We start from the raw sequence: 24052 nt of genomic DNA, 5'->3' as shown, positions 1-24052 counted from the left end.
AGGAAATGACTCTTTTTGGAACCAAGAATGGATATTTATAGGAAAAGGTAATCATCCATTTGCCTTAGTCATGGTAGGTGGCTTCTATTAGTCTTGTTATAGTTTACCACAAAAGGAGCATAATAGTCTTCTAGATAGGTAATGATGAGATTGATAGTGACCAGGTGAGGCCCTACTTATGTTCCATGAAAATAAGGACTTGACACATATTCTTGATGAGGTGAATCAGAAACATACCATGTGTCTACTTTCGAGTGCGGATATGTCTGCGAGGGCCATAACTGAAAAAGTGTTATTCATAAGCAAAGTCATTACTAGAAGGTTGAAACCATGCGAGGTAAGGGTGGCAAGGTATTGATAAAAATCGTCTCCTTAATAGATAGGAAGGTTATAAAGTGACCTACCTTGAGATAATTTGTATTCCTATTTGTTGAGGTGAATGTTGGGGCTTTGACTATTGCATGTTCGCACAATAGATGAAATAAAAACTTTGGTGCAGTCTGTAATATCCCATTTTTCAATGGTGTTGGAAATAGTGATTTTAGGACCAGAATTCTGATATGCGAGGTCGTGTTTTATTGTTTTTTTAATGTTTATAGAGTTACATTGGGGTCGTATTAAATTTTGGTGGAAAAATTTTAATGTTTAGTTAGTTAATTAAGTAAAAAGGATTTAATTGTAAAAGTTGAAAAAGTAAGTTGTTATCAGTAAATTGGGTTCAATAGCTTTAGAAATTTAATTTGGTGTTTTAAATGGTAATTAGACCATCACTATCTAAGATGAACGGTTATGGGTAATCATATGTGATATTTTATAAGTTGATTAAAGGATAAATGTAAATTATTAATTTAACTAAAGAAACAAATTAAATAAAAATAAATATCATCTTCTTTAGTGGATTTTTCACCAAATTTTGAAGGAAAAACACCATTGAAGAGCTTAAGGAGGTTCAACCATAATCTTCTTTGTATGTGAGTTCTTTTTAGCTTATTTCTTGTGATTTTGTGTTTTCATGAAATTTCATAGGTAATTTATAGTATATTAAATACGTAAATCAAATTCATATGAAGATGATTAGTGGATGGTGTCAATATTTGTTATTACACAATTTTGGTATGACTGTATGGAATTTATGTTATGTATATGGAAATGAGGAAGTGCCTCTGGTTGATAAATGTATGTAAAGGTGACGAATTTATATATAATGCCCAGTTGAACGTAGTAATCACTAGGATATGATTGGCATGCCAATAGGGTTAGTATGCATGCTTGTACATGATTTGCACTTCGGTGCCTCTTTTTTCACTTTGGTGCCTTTGTTCGCACTTCGGTGTCTTTATTCGCACTACGGTGCCTCTGCTTACACATTTGTGTCTCCGTTTGCACTTTGGTGCCTCTGTTATGCATCTATGATGCCTCTAGTGTGGTGTAGTTACCCAAGTATCTGAGTCGAGTTACTTAGTTCATCGGGCAAAATGTTAATGGAATGTATGGTTGATTTATGAATTTAAATTTTAATGCATATCTTAGATATTAGAAAGCATTAAATGTTTAATGAACTTGTTTATATATGAGCACATTTATATTCTTGAAAATATATTATGGAGTTGATGAGTTATTTGAGAAGATGATTATCATGATTTATGCTATTATGTGATCAAGAACTAATGTGAATTATGAATGTGTATTTGGTTTGGTAATCTTAGTTATGAGAATATGATCATAATGCTTTATATAGTGAAATTTTTGTTTTGAATGACTAATAAATGTGGTGTCTTTGAATGACACATTGGTGGATTGAAATGGTATACGTTGAGTGTGATGTTATATAGTTTTGGTATGTAAAGATTTATGGAAGTGAGATGTCTTGGCATGCAAGATTTGGACTTGTTTTGGCTTATTTTAGGAGTACCTATAGCTGCACACGGCCGTGTCCCATTTCAAAATTAGCTGTAGGATCCACAATGCCTAACACACGGGTAGTGACACGGCCGTATGGCCCAAGTCAGTGTCTAACACAGTCTAGCATACAGCCTGCGACATAGTCGTGTGACCTAAATTTGGATATACACATGGTTTGGTACACGGTGATGTGTCCTGAATTCGAATGTTCACACGGCCTGGGCTTTGTCACATGGCTGTGTGACCCCTATTTTGAAAATTTGTGAGTTTTACTAAAATTTTTTGTTTTGTTTCTATTTGATCCCAGATTGTTCCTAAATTGTTTTTAAGGCCTCGTAAGCCCAATTTAAGACCAATAAGTGTATTTGTACCATGAATTATTTTTTTTATAAGTTTATTAATTATTTGTTTAATTACTCTAAAATATAGTGAAATGTCCTATTTTTCTTAGTAATACTCCATAACCCAAATCTGGTAACAGAGACGGGTTAGGGGTGTTACATAGTCAAAGTCGTTGGGTTGGTATATTTAACTTTTAATGGCTTATGTTTTAATATTTTTAACATCAAATGATAAGGAAATTTTTATTGTAGATAGGAATATGATCATCACCCAATCGACAGCCTTGAAGAGGGAGGAGAGAAGTTTGAACTTTGGTGGATTATCATGTTTATCCTTATCCTATCCTTATCTCTTGTAAGTTTTACAGTTGATGGAAAGTTACTTTGTGAAGGGATTTATTTGTGTATTTTTCAAGATAATTAATGGGATAATTTTAACTTTTAAAGGAGAGTTTAAAGCTTATCAAACACTGTTGGATGATAACTTAAAGAGGCCTATAATAGGCTGGTGGTCAATTTCTTCTTCAACCGTGAAGTGTCTAGATACTCCTTGTTTGGAGATTTTATGGATAGATATTATATGTAATGTGAGGTATTTGACGAGAGTGGTTTGTAATAATTGGGGTAGGTACTGGGGATGCAATTACCTTTTTTGTGTAAGGGTAGATTGGGCTTCAGCCAATAGGTGATTCAGACAATTGTTGAATAAAATCATTCTCTGAGCAAGCTCCGTAGATGTAGATTTGGGGAATCCAATCTGCATTAATAAATATCAGGTGTTAATTCTTTTCTTAGTTTTCTCCTTACTTCACGTTACATTTAATTTATTTAGTTCAATTCTATTGCAATAAAAATCAGAATGAAATTATTTTTCAAGTGCAAACCGATGGCTTTTTTAGTGAACATGTTGGAAAATTTATTTGTGAAAACGATTTGTTTACATGGAAGAATTTTATTTTTTTTAATAAAACCTGAACCTTTATTGTGTTATTGGTGGCAATAATTTTTTTTACCACACATAATACTTGTGTTTCTGGACTAACAACACTTATTATAACAACCCATTTCTCTGTAGTGTCGTAACAGTGGTTTCGGGGCCACAAATCCTATGTGACTCCTATGTGAGTAATATGGAGTAATAATAAATTTTTAATTAATGATTTATGCTATTTCAATGAATAATTAGGTAAGTGGTATGACCTTAAAGTCAAGTGGTTTTAGAAATGAGGCACAAGACCTCATTTATATAAACCGAGCTGTAAATATTTAATAAAATATTTACAGAGTGTCATTAAGATTGTATTAAATTTTTGTTAAGAATTTTAATGTTTAGATAACTAATTAAATTAAAAGGACTACATGTAAAGGAAGCAAAATTCAATCGCTTTTAGTTTAATTGTACTAAATGGATAAAAACCATGAATTAAGGGTTTTAAAAGGTAAATATACATTTTTTTATTAATGGACGGTTTCAAGGTGTAATTTTTAAACAATTTTTGTTTATAAGGAAAGGTAAAATAGTAAATTAATTAATTAATTAACATAAACAAAAGGAATTAGTGGCTATCTTCTTCATTCCTTGTTTTCCATGACCGAATTGGGGAGGAAGAAACACCATTGTTGATCGAGCATATAGTCTAATGCATGGTAAGATTTTGAACCCCGTTTTCAATGATTTTTATATTTTTGAGTTCGTTTTCGCTTAATCTAGCTAGCCCAGAGGTCAATTTGCAGAATTTTTAAAGATTGAGGGACTTACCATGAATTTTTTAATATTTTTTATGTTAATTGATGGATTATTTATCTTTGTTATGAAATAAATAAGTTTTCCTAAATGATTTTGATGAAAATGGAAATGAAGGATTAATTTGTTAAAGATGTGAAACTATGGGTTTTATTGTGAAATTATTGTAAATATGAGTTGCTCCAAGGTCCCTTGTGGTTGTGGTTAAGTTGGATTTAAGTTAAAATGGTTAAATTGCAAGATATGAACTTAAGGGCTAAATTGTAAAAAGTTAAAATATTAGGGAAAATTGGTAATTTAGTATAAAAATGAAATATGGATTAAATTGAATTCTAGAAGTCTTTAATTGATTGAAATTATCATTTTATTGAGATAAACCATTTCGAACTTAGATCGAGGATAAGAGTTAAAGCTTCATATTAGTTTGATTATTTTACTATTCCCTAACTATCGAGGTAAGTTCGTATGAACGATTATTGAATTAGTGTTGTTTAGTTTGAATGTTTATTACGTTAATTTTAATGTAAATGGAGTAATGTATAATTATATCAATGTTATGATGAAATGACAGATGTTGAGTCTTGGTTGAACATTAGGAATTCGTATGATACAAATGACATATCATTAGGGATTTCATGTTTCAGGTGCTAGTCTTGAATGTCCTACCGATGGCTGAGGTCCTGTATTTGTTGCGGATACTCCACAGCTCGTGTGAGCAGGCTCATTTCACAGTTCATGTGAGCAGTGATGTAAAGAAAATGTTACAGTTATATGTTTAAGCACACTTCGTGTGAGCTTTCCCGAGTATCCGATGATATTCTAGACAGTTCAATGGGTATGTAAAGGAAAGGAAATGGTAAGTGTTCAAATGGAATGTATCATGTATTTTATGAAAAGGAAATGGTGATCTAAATGAGATGAACAAATGTATAAGTTACTTGTTATGGATGATTCCATTTGAACCATGTATAAATGCACTAATTTGTGTAATTGATGATGTTGTTAGGCTTACACTAAGCTTTTGGAATGGAATGGTAAGTAAGTAATGAATGATTCATAATCTTATGAAAATGTTGATGAATATATGATGTTAATGAACTTACTAAATTATCAGATTGATGGTGTTTCAATAGGCCTATACCAAGCTTATGGCAATTGATAATGGTTTATGCTTAATCTCTAAATTGTATTAATGAAATGGTAAATTATGTTTAAGTTTATATGAGATTATTAAGCATTATGTGCTTACGTAGTTTCTTTCCTATGTTTTATAGATTATCAGAAGCTCGATCGATTTGGAAGCTCGTCGGGGATCTATTACACTATCTAACATAAATATTAGTAGTTTTTGAATGTTTTGGCCAAGGTTATAATGGCATGTATAGATGGACTTATAATGATGTTTATTTGAAAGTTTAATGGATGATTTGGTATGTATAACTTGTGCAAGTTATCTTGGTTGGTACCATTTGATATCTTGTTCGATTGTGTCATTGTGGTTAACTTAAGATGCATGATTTGAATGGCTCAAATGCTATGTTTGAGGTGATGTGTTAATGGCTATGTTTGTGGCATGTTTTGGTAAAAGATGAACTATATTTGATGATGGAAATGTGACCAAACATGCATGTTTAGGTAAGTCTTGATGATTGCATTTTACGTGTCTTGAATGGCATATTGGTTAGTTGGTTTTAGGACTCTTGAATTGGTCATTATATGTATGTTTTTATAGGGTTTTGATTCCTTGTTTATTAGCATAAAAGGTTTAAAGGTTTATGCATGATTTGGTATTGGAAATGGATTGATTTTGGGCAAATTTATGTCCACACGGCCTAAGACACAGGCATCTGACTCAATCGTCTGTGACACGCGGCTTGGCGACACGGCCGTGTGTACCCGAAAGGTCGCTTTGCATACAAGTCAGTTAGTTACATGGCCTGGCACACGGGCGTGTGACACGGCTTTCTGAACCTACTCAAAAAGTTACATGGGTGAGGACACGGGCGGGACACGGCTGTGTATCCCTAGTTTCGAAGGTTGCACGACCTGAGACACGGGAGTGTGTCTCAGCCGTGTGAGGCACACAACCTAGCTAAACGGTGTGTGACCCCTACTTTACAAATTTTACAACTTTTTTCTAAACTTTCCAACTTATTTCAATTTGGTCTCGATTTCCTTCTAAGCTATTTTTAAGGCCTCAAGGGCTCGATTTTGGGACAGTATGCATGTGTATGAATGATTTATGATATGACTTGAATTATTGAATGTTTAATGTTTCTAATTGTATGGTAATGCTTCATAACCCTAATCCGGTGACGGAGACAAGTTAGGGGTGTTACACTTATTGATTATCAGCTTACAATGAAAAGATCTTCTTCATTTTCCTCAAGCTCTTGTTTGCTAGGATGAGTGGGCTCTTCTTGCGAACCAAACACAAAATGAAAAACAAAACTTTTCAGTGGGAAAAGTTCACTTTCTCTTTGGGAAGCCAAAATTGAAATTGATATCTCGAGCACTTAGAAAAAATTACAATTTTTTTTGTAGCTAAATTAATTTTCCTAAATTTCAACAAGTTTGACTTAGTATGTTTCTTTCTGTTAACCCATAGTATGTATACGTAAGAAAAAATCACAAGAGTTTTACTTGAATATAAAGGGAGAAAATTAATATTTTAATAAAAAGTTCAAAATCCTTTTCGGATTCAACATGGTTGGCGGTGTACACCCCATATCCATTGTGCCACCCACCTATCTATTATAGGGCTTGTTGGACCTTTCATGTATTAGGTATAATTATATATGCAGTCTAGTTTTAATTTTAACTAAAACAAGCTCATACAATTATCCAACCCAATCACCAATTTTTTAATCCTAAAACACTATTTATCTAATTAATTAAAAATTAATTATTTTCTCAACTCAAGTCTAATTTCGTCGAAGTCATGATGACTTTATCATATTAGAATCTATGAGTAATAAATTTAATTGTCTTAAGTAAAAACTATGATGACTTCTTAATTTAATTTTCATTTTGACCTCAATTGTTTAATTACAGTAAATTAAATAGTAATCTAAATAAGTTAAATTAATCTCTAAGCCATCTCTTGTTCCTTTCGAGAAAATGCATTTACTACGGATAGTAATTAATGCAATCATTTTTCTTTCGCCGTTTTCATTCATTTATCGCATCAATTCCAATTTACAATCCATATAGGGTTGTGTTGAGCTAGTAGAGAGATCGATTCGACATATATTATTAGGCCTTAAAGATTTGGAATTAACTTTTGACTTTTTCTCTATTAATTACAACATTATTTAGTCAAGGAGTCGATCTACTAAAAGTACCATGACTGAATTCTACATTATATACCATTATGAAAGCAACTTAGACATATGCTTTTTGCAATGACCTTGTCATTAGTGCATTACCCTCATAGGATATCCTTAATCTATTTGTTTTAAATTTATTCACTTAATATGAGCCTATTTTTTTTATCTCATGGTCACTATTGCATATTCCTCTGTGAAAAAGATTATTATTAACAAATAATAATAACAATCATTTGTCTCTAATGAATGACCCGTGGCCACACTCATTTTTCGTAATCTATGCAGTGCTACTGAGAGGATACAATTTACTTTTTAACTGAGATATGAATTCCACTATTGTAAGTGAAGTCATATCATACATAAGTTATATACCCAACATACTAGCTTTCGACTCTGATGCCAATTGAGCACAAGCTCTCAATATATCCAAATATATGAGTCAATAGACATAGTCAACAACTTACTCCGAGTTGAGGTAAGCTACACTATGAACGTCACAAGTGTATAAATATCTAAGACAAATTCATCTTGGGTCTTGTCTGGTGTATCATCGATATAGAAAATCACACATATGTCTCTATCTTTCTAAAAGTCATTTAATCCAATACTCAGGACAATGTATCTCCTCAATTGGACATGATAGACAACAAAATAGTCTCTTGAATCAATTGTTCATTTTAATTCCTTAGGCTATGGATTACCTACTAATGTAAGTTGTCATCTCACATTATAATCCATCTCTATGATGTAACTTATTATTAGATAAACCTTAGGTAATCAATGAACCAATATTTACTTTTTTTTTCATTTTTCTTGTAATGCAAAAACTACTGAGGTAAAATTATACAAAAGATAACAATATAACTATGGAATTTTATTTAACCAATCTATTTGAAAAATTATAATCATAATGATGAAATCAATACACTAAGGGCACAAAATCCTAATAGACCATACATGAGTTACATGTGTGGTAAGGAGAATGTGTGTTTCATGCATGCATGATGTTTCTTTAGAGACATGAATTTGTATTGAAGTAAGTGTCTTTTGGGTTTTCACCCATTAATTAAAGCGAAACGTTTTTAGTGCTGATAAGCTATCAATTCAATGGGTCACTAATTAAACAATACGTGTTAAGTATATATATTGCTAAATAATTTGTGTTGTTTTAAACCTTACCTTGCACGCCTCGTGCATTATAAGTAGGGCACTCAGAGATACAAGATCGTCCTAGATTTTCTACCTTCGATTTTCCTTGGCAAATTGCAACTTTTTGTTTTTATTTTTGTTTTCTAAAAGATTTTTCTTGGTACTTTGTTTTGGTATGCTTTCCATTTTCTAAGGTCATCGAAAAAGTTATGAATCAGTTAACTTCAATAGATTGGGTGGTGAAGCCTTCTTTAACACTCTCATTGAGGCCCATTTGCTTGAAAGCCCACCAATGCAAGACCTAAATTTCTACTTTTGTCAACCAAAACTCTTTTCACCTCAAGCCCAGCAATGGGTGTTGTAGCTACCATTGGATCATTTCTTTCTTTGTCAAGCATTGCATTTTCATTTTCTCGATTAAAATCAAATTGCCACTTGTCAATCTAATAAGGTATCTTTATTACTCTTCTTATTGATATGATACTTCTCAAATGATTTTTCTTTTTAGTATTAGATGTAGCTCATTCCTCATTGGTTGTTATTATCATGTGGATTACTCCACTCATTGGTTGTTTTCCTTTTCACTTATCTTGCTTATCCGAGTTTGATTTTTTCCCATGCTCCTACTTGTGATATGTCAGACCTGATGTCACTTGTAATAGTTATTTTAGGTCATTTTCGCACTTAACGAGTTTGTTTTCTATATATTTTATAATTAATTATTATATTTTCAGTATTTTGGACTTAGGATTAAAAGTTAATAACAATAAGTGTTTTAACACATTTTTTAGTGTTGATGACCTATTAGGCCAACACGAGTCTTAGGTAGTTGTAACCTCCCAAACTCGGCCTAGACGTTATAGTCGAATCGTGAAAGTCACATTGGACACCCAAGAGTCGAACCTACTCTAACGACAGTTAAAAACCTTCAAGTACTCTCACTTTATAAAAACGTGGTTTCTATTGTTAATTTTGAAAAAACATTCATTTTATTATCCCAACCATGTTTAGATCAAATTAGTGAATTAGGCATAATTTTTCTAAAAACACAGTACTCGACATTGCCTTTGAAAAACATTTTAATCAACTTCTTTGCAGCAAAAAATTAATTGTTACTAACCAAATTACTATTAACCTAGCCTAATAACATGCATAGTCCACTTTCAATGTATATAAATCGGTCAGTCCATCCTAAGGATGAAAAACATGAATGCATGAAAATCCCTAAAACAAAAACAGTCCCAAACTACAGTTTCAATAGTTTTACACTCCAAAAACTGTATGATAATAATGAGAAAATAAAATAAAATAAAATAAAATAATATGACAAAATTGAATCAGAAGTCCATCGTACGTCCGCTTGCCAATTCTGATCCTAATTTCTTTCATTACTTGAGAAGTTAAGGTAATGGAGTGAGCTTAAGAAGCTCAGTGTGGGACTAAACAACCAAGCATTAATCATTCATATAAGCAATTTCACATGAAATCCAATAACACTGTCAAACATCAACAGTAGTAGTTTTAGTGAACATGATCATTACAAGATGCATATGTGAGATCCTACCCATACCATCCGCTACACACCATGTGTTCCCCAGAACCCGTCTGCCAAACTCCAATGAATGCGAGAATAGCTCAATGTGGTAAAACCACCAATAATCAATAACGCAGTAAAACTGTCGAACAATAAATATTGCGATATAATCATTAATCCCCTTGGTACTCCAAATGCATTGTACTGACTACAAATAAATATGGACTTAATATGCCGCTAGTACTCTACGGAACTTCTCTGTCATCCACAAAATATGCCATCCCAATGCATATGCAATATGTCATGAAAACTCATACATAGCCATACTTCAATAATTTTCACATTTAATTAACATTTTTAACATGTCCTCAATAATCAAATACTTTCAGTAAATGGAAACAGTGTTCCAACTTTCAAATTACCATTATGATGGTGTCCATTAATATCATTCAATTTGACATACTTTAAGAATTTCATTATGCATGAATAGCAACCTTTTCAATACACATCACAACAAATATCTCAAGCATAAACTCAATATTTCAGCAAAACATGCTATTCAAACAACCAATCTCATACCATATAACACAAGCATGCATCACACTCCTAATCACATAGTCACACTGTCAAACTAGCAACTTTGCTAACACATCAATCTTTTAGGGCTTGAAACGTACATGGTTCAACCACTTACAAAATTAATTATTTGTCTATTAAGGCAATCCAGTAAAACAGCTAAATCATCAAATAACATGATAATTATCAATTTCAAACAAGCTTATGATTTTAGGACCCACACCTTATCTTTCGCATTTTCGCAGCACCCTAGCGAATCTTTTAGTTTCTTTAATATGCCTTAAAACAAGCCTAAATTAGAAATAATTATAAATTTAATTAATTAAAATCTAAAAAATCCCCTAAACCCTCCATTAAGGTTTCAAACCAATCGTTACAAATCCAACTATTTTACGAAACCAAACTAGTTAGAATTCTTACATTGCTTTGATGTGAATCAAACACGTGAACATCTTTCAGCTTTACAGTTGATTTGGGGTGTTTAGGTCAGCACCTAATGCATTCACATACTGGAAAATCTGTAGCCAAAATTGATTAAATTCCCTCATTTAATCAATCCATAACCTTTTCCCAACTACTATTCTGAAACAACAAACTAGCTAACAATTAATCGCACTTACACTTCCTAGTTTGTGAGATCCAAATAGCCAATTGATCAAGAAAATTTTTCCCTAATTGACATGTGATTAAAATATGATTAGGTGGGTTCAAGATCTCAATTTAATCTCTAGAAAGATGGGCAAGAACCAAGAAACAAAACAACCCCCTTCTTGCACCTAGACGCAAGCACCACCACCCGTGGTGGCCAAAATTGGGGCCGATTTAAAAACAATTTAAAGATCCATTAAAAATCTAGAAAAATAAATTTAAAATCATTAAAATTCCCCCAAATTTCAGACCTGGAAATTTAGGTTTTTAATTGGTAAGATTAATCAAAAACTTGAAGATAGAAGACATGTTACCCAAGCTAGTTGAGAGAAACGACAATGTGACTTTCTTGGCAATGTTTGGGATTGATCTTGGAGTTCAAGGTTTCAAATTTGGAGCTGATTTAGTTGAGAGAAAATTTCAGAAATATAGTAAAAGATATGGTGCACAATCTTGATGCAAAAAGAAGATTAAAAAATGGAAAAGAGGGAGGTTGAGGCGACGGCAACAATGGAGGAAAGGAAAAAAATTAAAATCAAAGAGAGGGAGAGAATGAGAGGAACATATAGGGAAATGAGGAGGGGGATTAATGGCTAATTATTTGTGAAAAATTAATACTTATACCTTGGTTTACTAGGCTTGGACGGCACACACACTAAAACAAGGGTTTTGGTCAAAAAATTAAATTATTTGCACAGAAAGGGAATTGAACTTGGGACCTCAGATTAAATTCCATGCCTTCACATTTAATCACTAACCACTTAACTAATTCCTTATTTTTTTATATAATCCCACATTCTAATTAAGCTAAATTTTAGGAAGTTACATAGGTTTAATTTGGGTATTTAAGTGTGCATGAAGCTTGATTTTAGGCCTAATTGACGTAGGAACTTGGGGGAGTGATGCACAAGCTTTCCGGGCCGTGAAAGCATGAGAAAAACATCCAAAGCTAAAAAATGCCTTGCGTGGCATGACATACAATGTGTCTGGCGCAACACGCAAGGCTTGTGTTGCAACACGCATCCTTATGTTGAGCCACAACAACCCTATGTTAAGCCAGATCAACCTATGTTGAGCCATAAACCTGAACGTGGGCTACAAGCAAGGATGACGTTGGCAACCATATTTTGGCAGATTCTCAAAGATTTTATTTCTTACTTGTACCCAAAGTATCGGGGGCATATTGGGCATAAAGTGCACATATTTTAGCCTATAAAAAAGAGGCTTCTATACAAAAATTAGGGCATCAATTTATCAACCCATTCATCAAACACAACTTTTTTAATTTTTTTTCTTTTTATGTTCGTGTAGTTGACACTTTTATATTCTGATGTGAAGACAATTGTGAGTAGGGATTTCTCTAGATCTGTGCTTCAATATAATTATCAATAAGCATTCTCCTATCTCTTTCGTTATTCTTTTATTTATGCTTCGTTAACTTGATCAATTAACTGTCATATAAATATTAGAATAATTTATAGTGTTTATTTCATATATTGCATGATTCATTTATTGAACTAATTAATTAATCAAGTCGATTAATTAACAATGAGAATAAGATTAGTTTTGTATAAATTATGTGTTCTTAAACTGTTAGGCTTGAAAACCCTAATAAGTTATTATAGGGAGATAAGATCAAGAGATAAGTCAAACCAAGTAAATCATGATTTATCTTGGTAGAGAAAGTTAGCTCGGGAGATAAGTGAGTATTTGTCGATTAATTAATTAGTAGATCTTGGAGGTAATACTAGTTAATTAATGACTAATTCATATTAAAATCAATTATGAAATTAGTTAATCTTCTATTAATTAATTAGGATTTAATCGACCATAAGCTAGAAGCTCGTATTGTCGACATTAGGAATAGGAAAGTCCCTTTGGTTAATTTAGGTTTAATAATTTAATTAGTTTAACAAATCTATTAATTTGGACTAATACTACTAATTCATGACTCGATTAGATTAGTACTTGTTTTCTATAACTAATTTCATATTAATTTCTCCAATCTACACTACCTTGGGTATGATCCTCAAAATACTTATTGGTGTTTCATTGTAACACATACTATATTACAATTTGACCTATACGCTTGCGAACACCGTTGATTTAATTTATATATTTTTTTGGTTTAATATTTTACTATAAATGAGAACAAGTTTATAAGAGGTTAGGGTCTTAAGTGAAAAATTGTTTCAATTGGCCTTTCCCAAGTACTTCTTCTATAGCATCTTTCAATGAAATATAATCTTCCTGTTTATGCCACATATCGTATAGAACACCTCTTTGTGGATGTCGAACTTAATACCAATTGAGTCTTATTGACAGTGGTATTTCAAGAATGCCTAGGTTCTGAACTTGACTTAATATGGATGCTTGCAGTGAGTTTAAGGGACTATAGCTAGTGCATTTGTTGTACGAGCCCTGTCGCCCTCTCTCATCATATGACTCAAAATAAGTTGAATGTTTCTTGGCAAGTTGTGAGAAAAAGAATTATGTTGCCACCAAGTTTACGTATAAACTGGGGTGTACCCTGTGTTTTTCCTTTTTGAAAGGTCGCCCTTAAGAAGAGTGATCTAATTCGTTTCTTTATATTTTTTGGAATTTTCATACAAGCTGGGAAGGTGTTAGGGCTTACTTTCTATAAAGGGTATACTTTAAATGTTCATGACTCACACTTTTCGTAAAGGAATCAAAGGTCCACAAGTCTACCAAATCCCTAGTATCCATAGTTGCAATGTCTAAACACTTAATGTATTCTCATAATAACTCATTGAGTTTCTATCTAATGATCAGAAGGCTCTTACGTGTTTTTAGAATTGTTTTGTAAGCAAAAATGGCCTAGGAATTAGCAACCACCCTATTAAAGGCAATGAATAGATATTTCAGATAGGGATAAGTACCAATTCTTGGTGTTATTGCTCAAAGTATTACGAGGTGGCAAATAGCTATGTTTCTACAAAACATCCAATATTAAATTCAATGTTAGAAAAATTCATCTCCTTTGGTTCTACATATTTTTAGGCTTGTTCATAGAAGCTGGTGAGGTCTTAGGGCTTACTTTCTATGAGGGCATACTTTAAATGTTCATGACTCACACTTTTCATAAAGGCATCAATGGCCTACAAGTTTGTCAAATATAGATAGGCTCTAATTTTGACCATCGATGTAACTCAATTTGTATCGTTGGTTTTGGGGGAGCTCAACTATAAATAAAGGTCTTCCCCTCATTTCTAATCACTCAGTTGTAATCCTTCATAGTAATTGAATATTATTGAGAGTATTTACTCAAACAGCTTGTGTGCGTTGCTTTCTTGCGGCATTTTTTGTCCTTCCATTAATTTTTTGTTTTGATTTGCTTTCATTTTATTTTCATTTCCTTAGAGAATTTCTATCTAGAATTCTAACTTTATGTTAGTTAAGCTAACTTAGGTGGATTTGAACCTAAGAAATTGCCTAAGGCCGCACGATTTATGAAACTGAAGTTCTAGCCCCGTGACACTAGAAGGTTCTTAGGTCTTTTCAGAATCGTTTTGTATGCATGAAAGTAACCTAGGATTTGAAGACCATGCTATTCAAGGTTATAAATAGATCTTTAGGAAGAGATAAATACCAATTCTTGACGTTTTAGCTCAAAGCAGTGAGAGGTGGAAAGTAACTTTATTTCTCTAGAATATCCAAAATCAAATTCAATATTAGACAAATTCATCTCCTCTATTTCTACATATTTTTTACTTTTTTCATACATGTTAGTGAGGTGTTGGGGCTTACATTTTTGCGAGGGCAAACTTTAAATGTTCATGATTGACGCCATGCTTTCCATAAAGGTGTCACATCCCATATTTGGCGGATTCAAGAAGAAGGCATATAGTTGTGGAGTTATCTGTTTGGCATATTATAGAAGTGTAGTATGTCAATTAACAATTTTTTGGCAAACTAATGTTTGACGCATAGAGTATCTGCCCATAGAAGTATGTAAGGATTTATTCTCGTAGTATTCTTCAATAGAAGAAAGAGTACGATTTAGAATTTTAGTTGAGCGTTATGTGCCTACTCAATACATGTTAAAGTTGTAAAGGACTAAAATGGCTCAAAGGCCACGCCATATATGAGTTATTGCCATAGTTATGGTACGCCCAGTTTGCTCGAACGATGTGTGTATGAGGTTTTGTAATGTGATTGGTTGAGGGTCAATTGAATGGTTTGACCGGTCAAATAGCATCAATATCATATTTTCTTTTATATTTTCTCTAATTTTTGTAGAACATTAAGGGGACAACTTCTATATGAATTCGACACTTGTTAAGATCCATTAAGAGGTACTGGGTGTATATATATGGTAAGAAGAGATCGTCTTGATGGTTTTTTCTTTCTTCAATATTACTCTATGGTTCTTCTTCTTAAATTTATATGTTCTCTTCTTTTTTATTAAGTTTGAAGCTAAGGTTTTTGAATTTATCAGTGGATGTTCCACCTCCTAATAAGTCTAATAGCTCTGCATGTTAAGTTTTTGAAAGAGTAAGGATGTTAAAAAGCATATGAACAATAAATTATGAATAAAAGGCCCTATATGGGGGTCGACTGTAGTTGAGATGATAGCAAATTGTCGGTTAAAAGGTTTTTAATAATGGTTCCATGTTCTTTAAGCAGTTGTTGTTGCTGGTTCAAGAAGGATGTTCGAGTTTGGAATTTCAAGCTACAGTATAGGTGAGTATCATATGAGTCTTTATCCTGACTCATATAAGTTAATTTTTATTAAAAATTTTCATGTCAATGTCACCACAGATAGTTGGTATGTTTGTGAAGAATAGTAATGTCGTTGCATGTTCATATTCGAGGTAAATGAGTTACTGTATGAATAAAATGATGTGTGATGTAAATGCATGTGAGTACTAGGTATGGAAAGGTGAATTTTGTTAAGAGAATATGAACAAATCTAGTATAAAAATGAATCTGGGTAAGTGTACTCTTTAGGGAACGAGCAAACATACTTTTGTGATGCTTCCGGTAGGGCTGAGACATTGCTAACCGGATAGGCAGATCATGGTGACAACATAAATACTCATGGTGATGCCTCTAGTAAGGCCCTGTGACAGAGACCCCTGGCATTGTATGATAATGAAAACACTCATGTGCCTCTAGTGAAATATGGATTGGACTGGCAGATCACGACATGAAGTTGTGTATAAGCCCATGAGGGAGAAGCCCCATGGCAACCTCTGAGATAGTCCGATGAGACAATAAACACGTAATTTTATGTGACACTTTCGTGGAATGTTCTGTACGGCCATTATGGTGTATTTCGTAGAAGCCTGTGTGGCTTATTTTGTGATATTTATGTTTTGTATTATGTAACACCCTTATGGAAAAGTTTAGGCGAACACTTCGATGTCGTGATTTAGGTAAACTTCCAGACTTATCTACTAATTAATGTGATGATAGAGAATTTGTAAGTTTAATGATACATATTTTTGGTTAGTCTTATGGAATATTTTGAATATGATCTAAGTAAGCTTTTGAAATAGTCTTCAGTGGTATTACCTGAAGGGTGTATCCGCCATATTAGTATGTCAGTTCAGGAAATGGCATATTTGTAGTTATGAAAGGTTTGAGTGTTTTTTGGACTTGAGTTTGACTACGCTATTCAAGGAAGTAATGTGAGTTATCTGGTAACCGCCACATCTGAATGATTTTGATGTCATGAATAGAGGCCATTTGGAATCTAAGTTGTTTGTTAGGCTGGGCGTTCTCGTGATTTATAACATAGCTGTCTAGAATTCTCTAAAATGATTTATGATGTTTCATTATCAGTATAAGTCATGATATTTAGGTTGATCTGAGTTACGATCTGATTGGTATTCTAATTGTTACCAGAATCAATATAAGAATCCACCAAATGAAATATCAGTTGGTAAAAGTATCCGCTTAAAAGAATATTTGTGAGAACACCATTCTGGGTAATGTATTATATGTCCATTTGAATGAGAATTTGCCGAAGGAGGTTCTATTTGGATATTCTTCTGAAAAGTACATTTGTTTTCCAAGTAAGGAAATAAGGTTTATATTTAGTGTTAAAGACTAGAATCAGTTCAAAGAGTGACTTGTGAAAAGATTAATCAAGCATGGGAATTGATGAATATGTATGCGCCGTTATGGGAAAGTACCCGCCATAGATAGAGATGAAACCTAAAGCCTTCAAGGTGATGAATTCAATTAGAAATGCTTCAAAGTAATCTAGAGTTAAAGCTCACTAAGCTCGTTTGAACTTACAGGAGTTTGTACATGTTTCAAGTTACGTTGTAAGAATGGGTATGCTAGGAGGGACCAAGCCAGGAATGCACCAGAGTAGTTGCAAGATGGGATATTATGCATACAGAGAACATCTTAGGAGTATGGGATATAGTTCTCTACGCCATAAAGAGTCTGTTTTTAATAAAAAAAAATTATGTTGTAGCGTTGTACACTGTTTAATACCTTAATGTAATTATATGATATTCTCTTTTACATTATAGAACAATACAAAAGTAATATGAAGTATGTTTAGATATAGTTTACGCCTGTTGTATAAATTTTCCATTAAGTGTTTTGAGTTGTAACATCCAATATCTAGATCCAGTGATTCGGGTTGGGTCGAGGGCGTTACAAAATGTGTCAATGACCACAAGTTTTTCAAATCCCTCATATCCATATTCGTAGGTGTTTATCTAAAGGCTAGAAGGCTCATAGGTGTTTTCAAAACCATTTAGTATGCATGAATATGACTTAGGAATTGGAAACCAAGTTGTTCAAGGCTACAAATAGATCTTTTAGGAAGAGACAAATACCAATTCTTAGTGTTTCCCCTCAAAGTAGTGGGAAAGGCTTTGCACTTAAAAGTGTCAAAGGCTCCTAGGATATTTGTGTACTCATTATTTTGCATTAAGTGCTCACCTAAGTCTTTGTCCCTTTAATAAAATTCTTTGAGGAATATGAAAGTTTGCAACAAGTCAACTATTGTGTTCTCAAGTACAAAGGGGTTATTACAACAAGATAGTCACTCCATGTCCTTCGTTAACTTTAAAAGCTTGAATGTCTCGTCTTAATGCCTCAATTTCATCATGTCAGGCTTGTTGCTGTTGTGGGGGAAAGCCTATTCTGGTAAGTATTCTAAGTGTGAGTTATGACCTTGACCTTGAGCATTAAGAGAGGAAACAACCTTATCATGTTGGGTTTGGAACTAAGAGGGGGATTATGACTTGCTCTTAACTCTTTTATTATTTTAGTATTTTGCTAGAGTTGTTCTTGGTATTACTGACATTGTTGTTCATACCTCAACTATTGTAGTGTTATTTGGTCTCTTAAAGCCCTATTTGTTCTTGCAGTTTTTGAAATTATTGAGAGTAAGAGCTAGGGTTGGAATTAAGTTTTTATGATGTTTGTTCATTAGATGTTGACATCGGGCATAACTTTGGTGAAGGAGGAGCAATGTGGTAGGTTGTGGATGATACTAGCTTTCATAAATGTTATTATAGGGGTTTTAAGGATGTGTTGAGTGAGGATTGTATGTTTGGCCAACAAGCTAGGTGGTAGGATTGGTGGGTACAATGGGTTTTCCGAGGATGGTTCCCTCATGATGAACCATATTGTCCATACTCACCACATCAATTGTTGATGATTAAAAAAAGGTAAATAGAAAGGATGGCGGTTCACACAATGGAGAAGTATTGAGAGCCGTTGGAAGAGGATAATAAAAGAGTATATAGCATAGGGGTGGATGATTGAAGAAGAAGACCTCTGCCAAGACTAAGAATGGATATTTATAGGCGAAGGTGATCATCCTTTGGCTTTAGATCTTGACACGTGGATTGTGCTAGTATTGTTGTGGTTGGGTACTTAGGGAGTATAATAGACGCTAACGAAATTGAAATACCCCACGTGTGTTTCATGCAAAGGAAACTAAACACATATCCTTCACGAGGTGGACCAAAAACATGTAATGTGCCGATCGTGGATACATGTGCGAGGGACATAGTTGTTGTGCATAAACGATGTTGGGACCAGACGAAGTAAAGGTGACGAGGTATTTATTACAAATTCATGTGTAAATTCTACACAAATATAAAATAAACATAATATCTATTATTGACAGCAGTAACAATATCTCTTACTCCATGTTTTATTTTCACTATTATTGGTGCCAGAAAGGTTGAATAAAAACCACAGAAGCCATATCTTAGACGCTGCTAGCCACCTGCAGTTGGAGTAAAAGTATTGATGATGGAGACGATGGTATGGAAAATTCTTGTCTTTTAACTTTCTGAACAACGTCTTCAGAAAGGGTCTAAAAATCTTGTCCATCTCTTTGTTTTTAAACAGCAAAATATTGGAAATTTTCTCCTATTTTCCAAAATATAAAAAAGGCTACATTACAACAGTAATGGAGATTCCCTTGTTAGTCATCTCTTGTAGTTGTAGTATTAGGACTTTTGGAAGTGTATGTTCTTCACAGGCATAGCCTGGTCCCATCGTACTTTCAGACAAGATACCAGAATAACCCTTGCTTTTGCCCTAAAATTCCCTCACGTACATATATCACCGGTTAAAATGAAGATTACATGCTAAAATATCAATCCAATTTACCCAAGAGAAGAAGAGACCATTTGCTGAATCCTGCCTAGTAATTCAGAAGCTGTCCCATTTGACATAATGAGGATCAACAGCAACCAAATCCTTCAATGTAATAAAATATATTTAAGCTTCATCATCGCATTTCTGTTTCTTTTGTCTTTTTTTAGACACATGCAAGAAAGATAAAAGCATATGAAACCCCAGTCTATTATTAAGTGGGACTGCGGGATTGATCTTCCCAGGCATGAATGAAATGTAAATGTAGTTGAAAGAGGAGGGCAGTTTAGTAAAGGAAAGTAGTAAGCCTAAAACAAACATGTAAATAAAGGGTAACAAGTGTTGATTGCCAAAACAAGGAAAAATCCAAAACAATTTACAAACCCTAGGTCAGCTTGTATTTATAACACCCCCTCCCTTTGTGAAACTTCAGTCTCCTGCACCTCTCTCTGCATTTCTGTACATTGCATTTTAGATTTTTTGAGGAAAAAATAACACCCCCATGATCCTTCAAACCACCTTTCTCTTTCTACGGTACTAAGTTGGAAAAAAATAAAAGTTAGATATGAAGGGTCGATGTTCCAAGCAAGAAGCAAAAGAAGGAATGGAAATTGATAGAATTAGAAACAGTCACAAAGATGAGCCTCCTCAGCTCTCTGGTGCTTACATTCGGAGCCTGGTTAAACAACTCACCACTTCCAGAAGTGCCAAAGACCCTGATTACGTTAATGGCCAAAATTTGAGCAAATTTGGTGAGGGTTTTAGTGCTACACCACAGACACAGAGCCAGGTGCAACCACACCCACCACCTAAACAACTTAAGAAACAGGTTCGGAGGAGATTTCATACCCGCAGGCCTTACCAACAAAGGCTGCTTAACATGGCTGAAGCTAGGAGAGAAATTGTCACTGCACTCAAGTTCCATAGAGCTGCCATGAAACAAGCCAATGAACAGCAACAAGAAGAGCAATCATCACGGTCACTCCAGCCTTCTCCTTCATTCCCACCACCTTTTGAGCAAGAACCAAAGACAAACAACTTGTCTACCTATAATATAGACTATTTTTCCCATTCCTATAGTTGGCCTCCTTCTTCTCCAAGTCCTTTTACATCTACTGCACACACTTTGAATCTACCAGACCAAACCCTAGGTCTAAACCTTAACTTTCACGATTTCAACAACATAGACTCCAACCTTTACCATAACAGCAATAACCCATCAATCTACTCATCTTCATCATCCTCATCTTCCCCAACTCTATCAGTTGTAACTGAAGATGTGCCTTCAGTTGCAGTGTCACATGAAGTGGGGCCTGGGACTATGGCCGATTCAACAGCATCCTACGGTGGGGGAGACCTGCATCAAGCTATGGACGATGAGGGAATGGCTGAGATGAGATCATTAGGAGAGCAGCATCAAATGGAGTGGAATGACACCGTGAATTTGGTAACATCAGCATGGTGGTTCAAGTTCTTGAAGAGTATAGAAGATGGGAACGAAGTGAAAGGTGAGGATGATGGGTACCACAAACCATTTGATCAAGTCATGGAACTCCCTGCCTGGTTGAATGCAAATGACTGTGGCTTGCAGCACCATCATTTCAATAATCTTTTCCCAGATTCTTACTTCCAGGATTCTGATTCTGCCTTACCTTGGTAAGTATCCAGATTTTCAAAAAAATAAAACAAGTGTTTAGAACGTATAAATTACGAATTTTTCACCTTGCTCATTCATACATTGGAAATTTAGAAATTCTCTCAAATTGGATCTAATTGAGCGGTCAAAATTTGCCAAAATGCAGTAATTTACCTCATTCTTACCAAGAAAAGAGTCAAATTTGCCTCGTTTTCTGTAAAACATAATAAAGTTGCACCCAATGGATGCCGTGCCTTCATCCTTACAAAAGCTTCTGGCTGTAAGAGCCCAAAAAGGCCCATTAAAGCTTAACACATGGGCTTTTCTTAAGAAATTGAGTGAAATAGATCAGTCCTTGAGAGTTTTTTTTTTTTTTTTAAATTTTGTTTGATTGATATGTATTGTTGTGATTCACAGCATGGATATTGGAGAAATTGAAGGAATTGATGGGGATTGGCATTGGCTGGCTTAATTCACAAGGATTGTTTACGTTTTTAATTAATCAATATCATCTCACCTCCCTTTTGTTTTTTTGTTTTTTTTTTTTGATTAAGTCCCTTTCTCCCATACTTTTTCTTTTTCTTTTTACCTATAGTACTTTTAGAGATATCTCAATCTAAAAAAGAAAAAAATATGAGAAAGGTGGCAAGTGGCAAAGCCATTGAAGAAAATAGCATAAAATGTCGGTATCAAGTATCAAGAGAGGAGTTTGCTTTTTGCCTCTACCATTAATGCACTAAATTTTCCAACACCAACAATTTTCTTTGTATTTTTCTCATCTTGTCTTCTTCTAGTTTTCCAGCTCACCTGCATGCGATTTCTCTATGGAAAATTATTATTTGGTTATTGATTAAATTTATACCTATTAATTGCAATAAAATATTAAAGATTACATACGGTAAGTTTAAGTCACTTGTTTCCTCGGTTTATACTGAAAATGGCATAAAAGTGATGCTTTATTCAAGAGTTAGAATATCGGATTAAGTCCAAAATTTTGCACCAAATTTGAGATGTTTTCGACAAAATTATCAAATCTGATATGAATTTTTTTTTTTTCACATGGAAAATTCAAAGTTTGAGTTCAACTCAAGCGTACTCGTTGCAAGTTTATAATATAATATATTATTTATATAGTATAAAATTAATAATACATAAAATTAAATTAATAATAATATATTATTATGTAAATACTAAAATAACATGCTAACTTACTTATATTTAAAATTTTAATAAATGAAAATATATAAAATTATTAAATATTAAATTAAAATTAGTATAAATATTTTTAAAAGTTAAAAATAATATAAGTTTACCTAAAATGGACTTGAGTTAGTAATTTACAAATATAGATAAATTTGGTAAAATTTTTAGGTCTATATTTCAGATTGTGCTAGGTTTGAGTAAACACAAAATGTGTTACCCTAACCCACAAACACCTCTAGTAAAACATAGACTTATTCAATGGTGCATTTACCCATCCAAGCTCTAAGGTTTATTCAAAATTTAGGATAGTTTAGATAAAAATATTAAGTCTGAAAAAAGAATTTGGGTAAAAAATTTATGTCTATTTAGATTATGGGTCAAAATTAGGCTATGATATTCAAAGCCCAAATCTATTTTGGCCCTACCCATTCGAGTTTATGATATGTTTACTTTTTCTTTTCTTTTATATATTTTATAATTTATATCATATAAAAATTAAATATATTATAATGTAAATATTAAAATATATGTTAAGCTGTTTATGTTTAGAATTTTAATAAAAGAAAAATGAATAACTGATTCTAAAATCTATAGTTTTAATACACCAATAAATTAATGCCCCATTGTCAATTTTAAATATGATTATACATTCATGCATATTTAATAACTTCTCTAATTTGATTTAATTTAATTTAATTTTAATTTAATTATTTTAAAAATATAAAAGTTTGAAACACGTTGAAATGAAAAATAAATTGAAATAAATCAATAACTTAAAATGAAAAATAAACTAAAAGTAATAATTAAAAATTAAGAAAAACTGAAATAAAAAGACTATAAGCAGAAAATTGAAAACTGAAACACCATAATATTTACCGCGTCATCAAATTTTGGTATTTGATTAAAAAATTACTTAAAATAGTTAAAATTAAGAAAAAGGTTTGCCTTATAAATGAAACTAAAAACCAAAGTAAAAACCTTATAAAATAAATAGAAAATGTTCAGAATTTGAAATGAAAATTAAAATGATTTAAATTATAAACGAAAGAAAATTTTTTATTAAAAAATAATTATATTTAAGTAATTTAATTAAATTAGAGAAGTTATTGAGTATAAATGAGTGTTAAATGTATTAAAAATTGAGGATATAGCTTTATTTTATTAGCCTCTACAAATTACTATAATTACTAAATATTAAATAAAATAATTATATTTCAAAAGGAAAAAATATGATTAGTCTTGAACGAGTTTTGGTTAATCATTTACAATTATGAATGAACTTAAATAAATTTGAAGCTCATATTTTGAGTCGAGATTAGACAATTATGAATGATATTGATATCATGCATGAGGCTAACTTGTACTCGAATCGACCTAACCAATAAATAC

General features: G+C 32.8%; 1 protein-coding gene across 1 annotated transcript; it reads left to right on the top strand.

Moving 5' to 3' along the window:
• Positions 1 to 20193: 20193 nt before the first annotated feature.
• LOC105774722 (uncharacterized) lies at positions 20194 to 22229 on the top strand. Its single transcript, XM_012597277.2, has 2 exons — positions 20194 to 21480; positions 21878 to 22229. The coding sequence occupies exons 1-2, from the start codon at positions 20390 to 20392 to the stop codon at positions 21930 to 21932; spliced, it is 1146 nt and encodes a 381-aa protein (XP_012452731.1). The 5' UTR covers positions 20194 to 20389; the 3' UTR covers positions 21933 to 22229.
• Positions 22230 to 24052: the final 1823 nt, after the last annotated feature.

The sequence above is a fragment of the Gossypium raimondii genome, chromosome 6 (genome assembly GCF_025698545.1).
Source record: "Gossypium raimondii isolate GPD5lz chromosome 6, ASM2569854v1, whole genome shotgun sequence".
In the NCBI taxonomy this organism is placed as follows: Eukaryota; Viridiplantae; Streptophyta; class Magnoliopsida; order Malvales; family Malvaceae; genus Gossypium; species Gossypium raimondii.
Note: the sequence above shows the minus strand (reverse complement) of the source record. Positions and strands in the feature narration are given on the sequence as shown.

Coding starts and splice junctions, on each gene's coding strand:
- LOC105774722 (XM_012597277.2), top strand. CDS start 20,390: ATGAAGGGTCGATGTTCCAAGCAAGAAGCAAAAGAAGGAATGGAAATT. Junction 21,481..21,877: donor TCTGATTCTGCCTTACCTTG/GTAAGTATCCAG, acceptor TGTGATTCACAG/CATGGATATTGGAGAAATTG.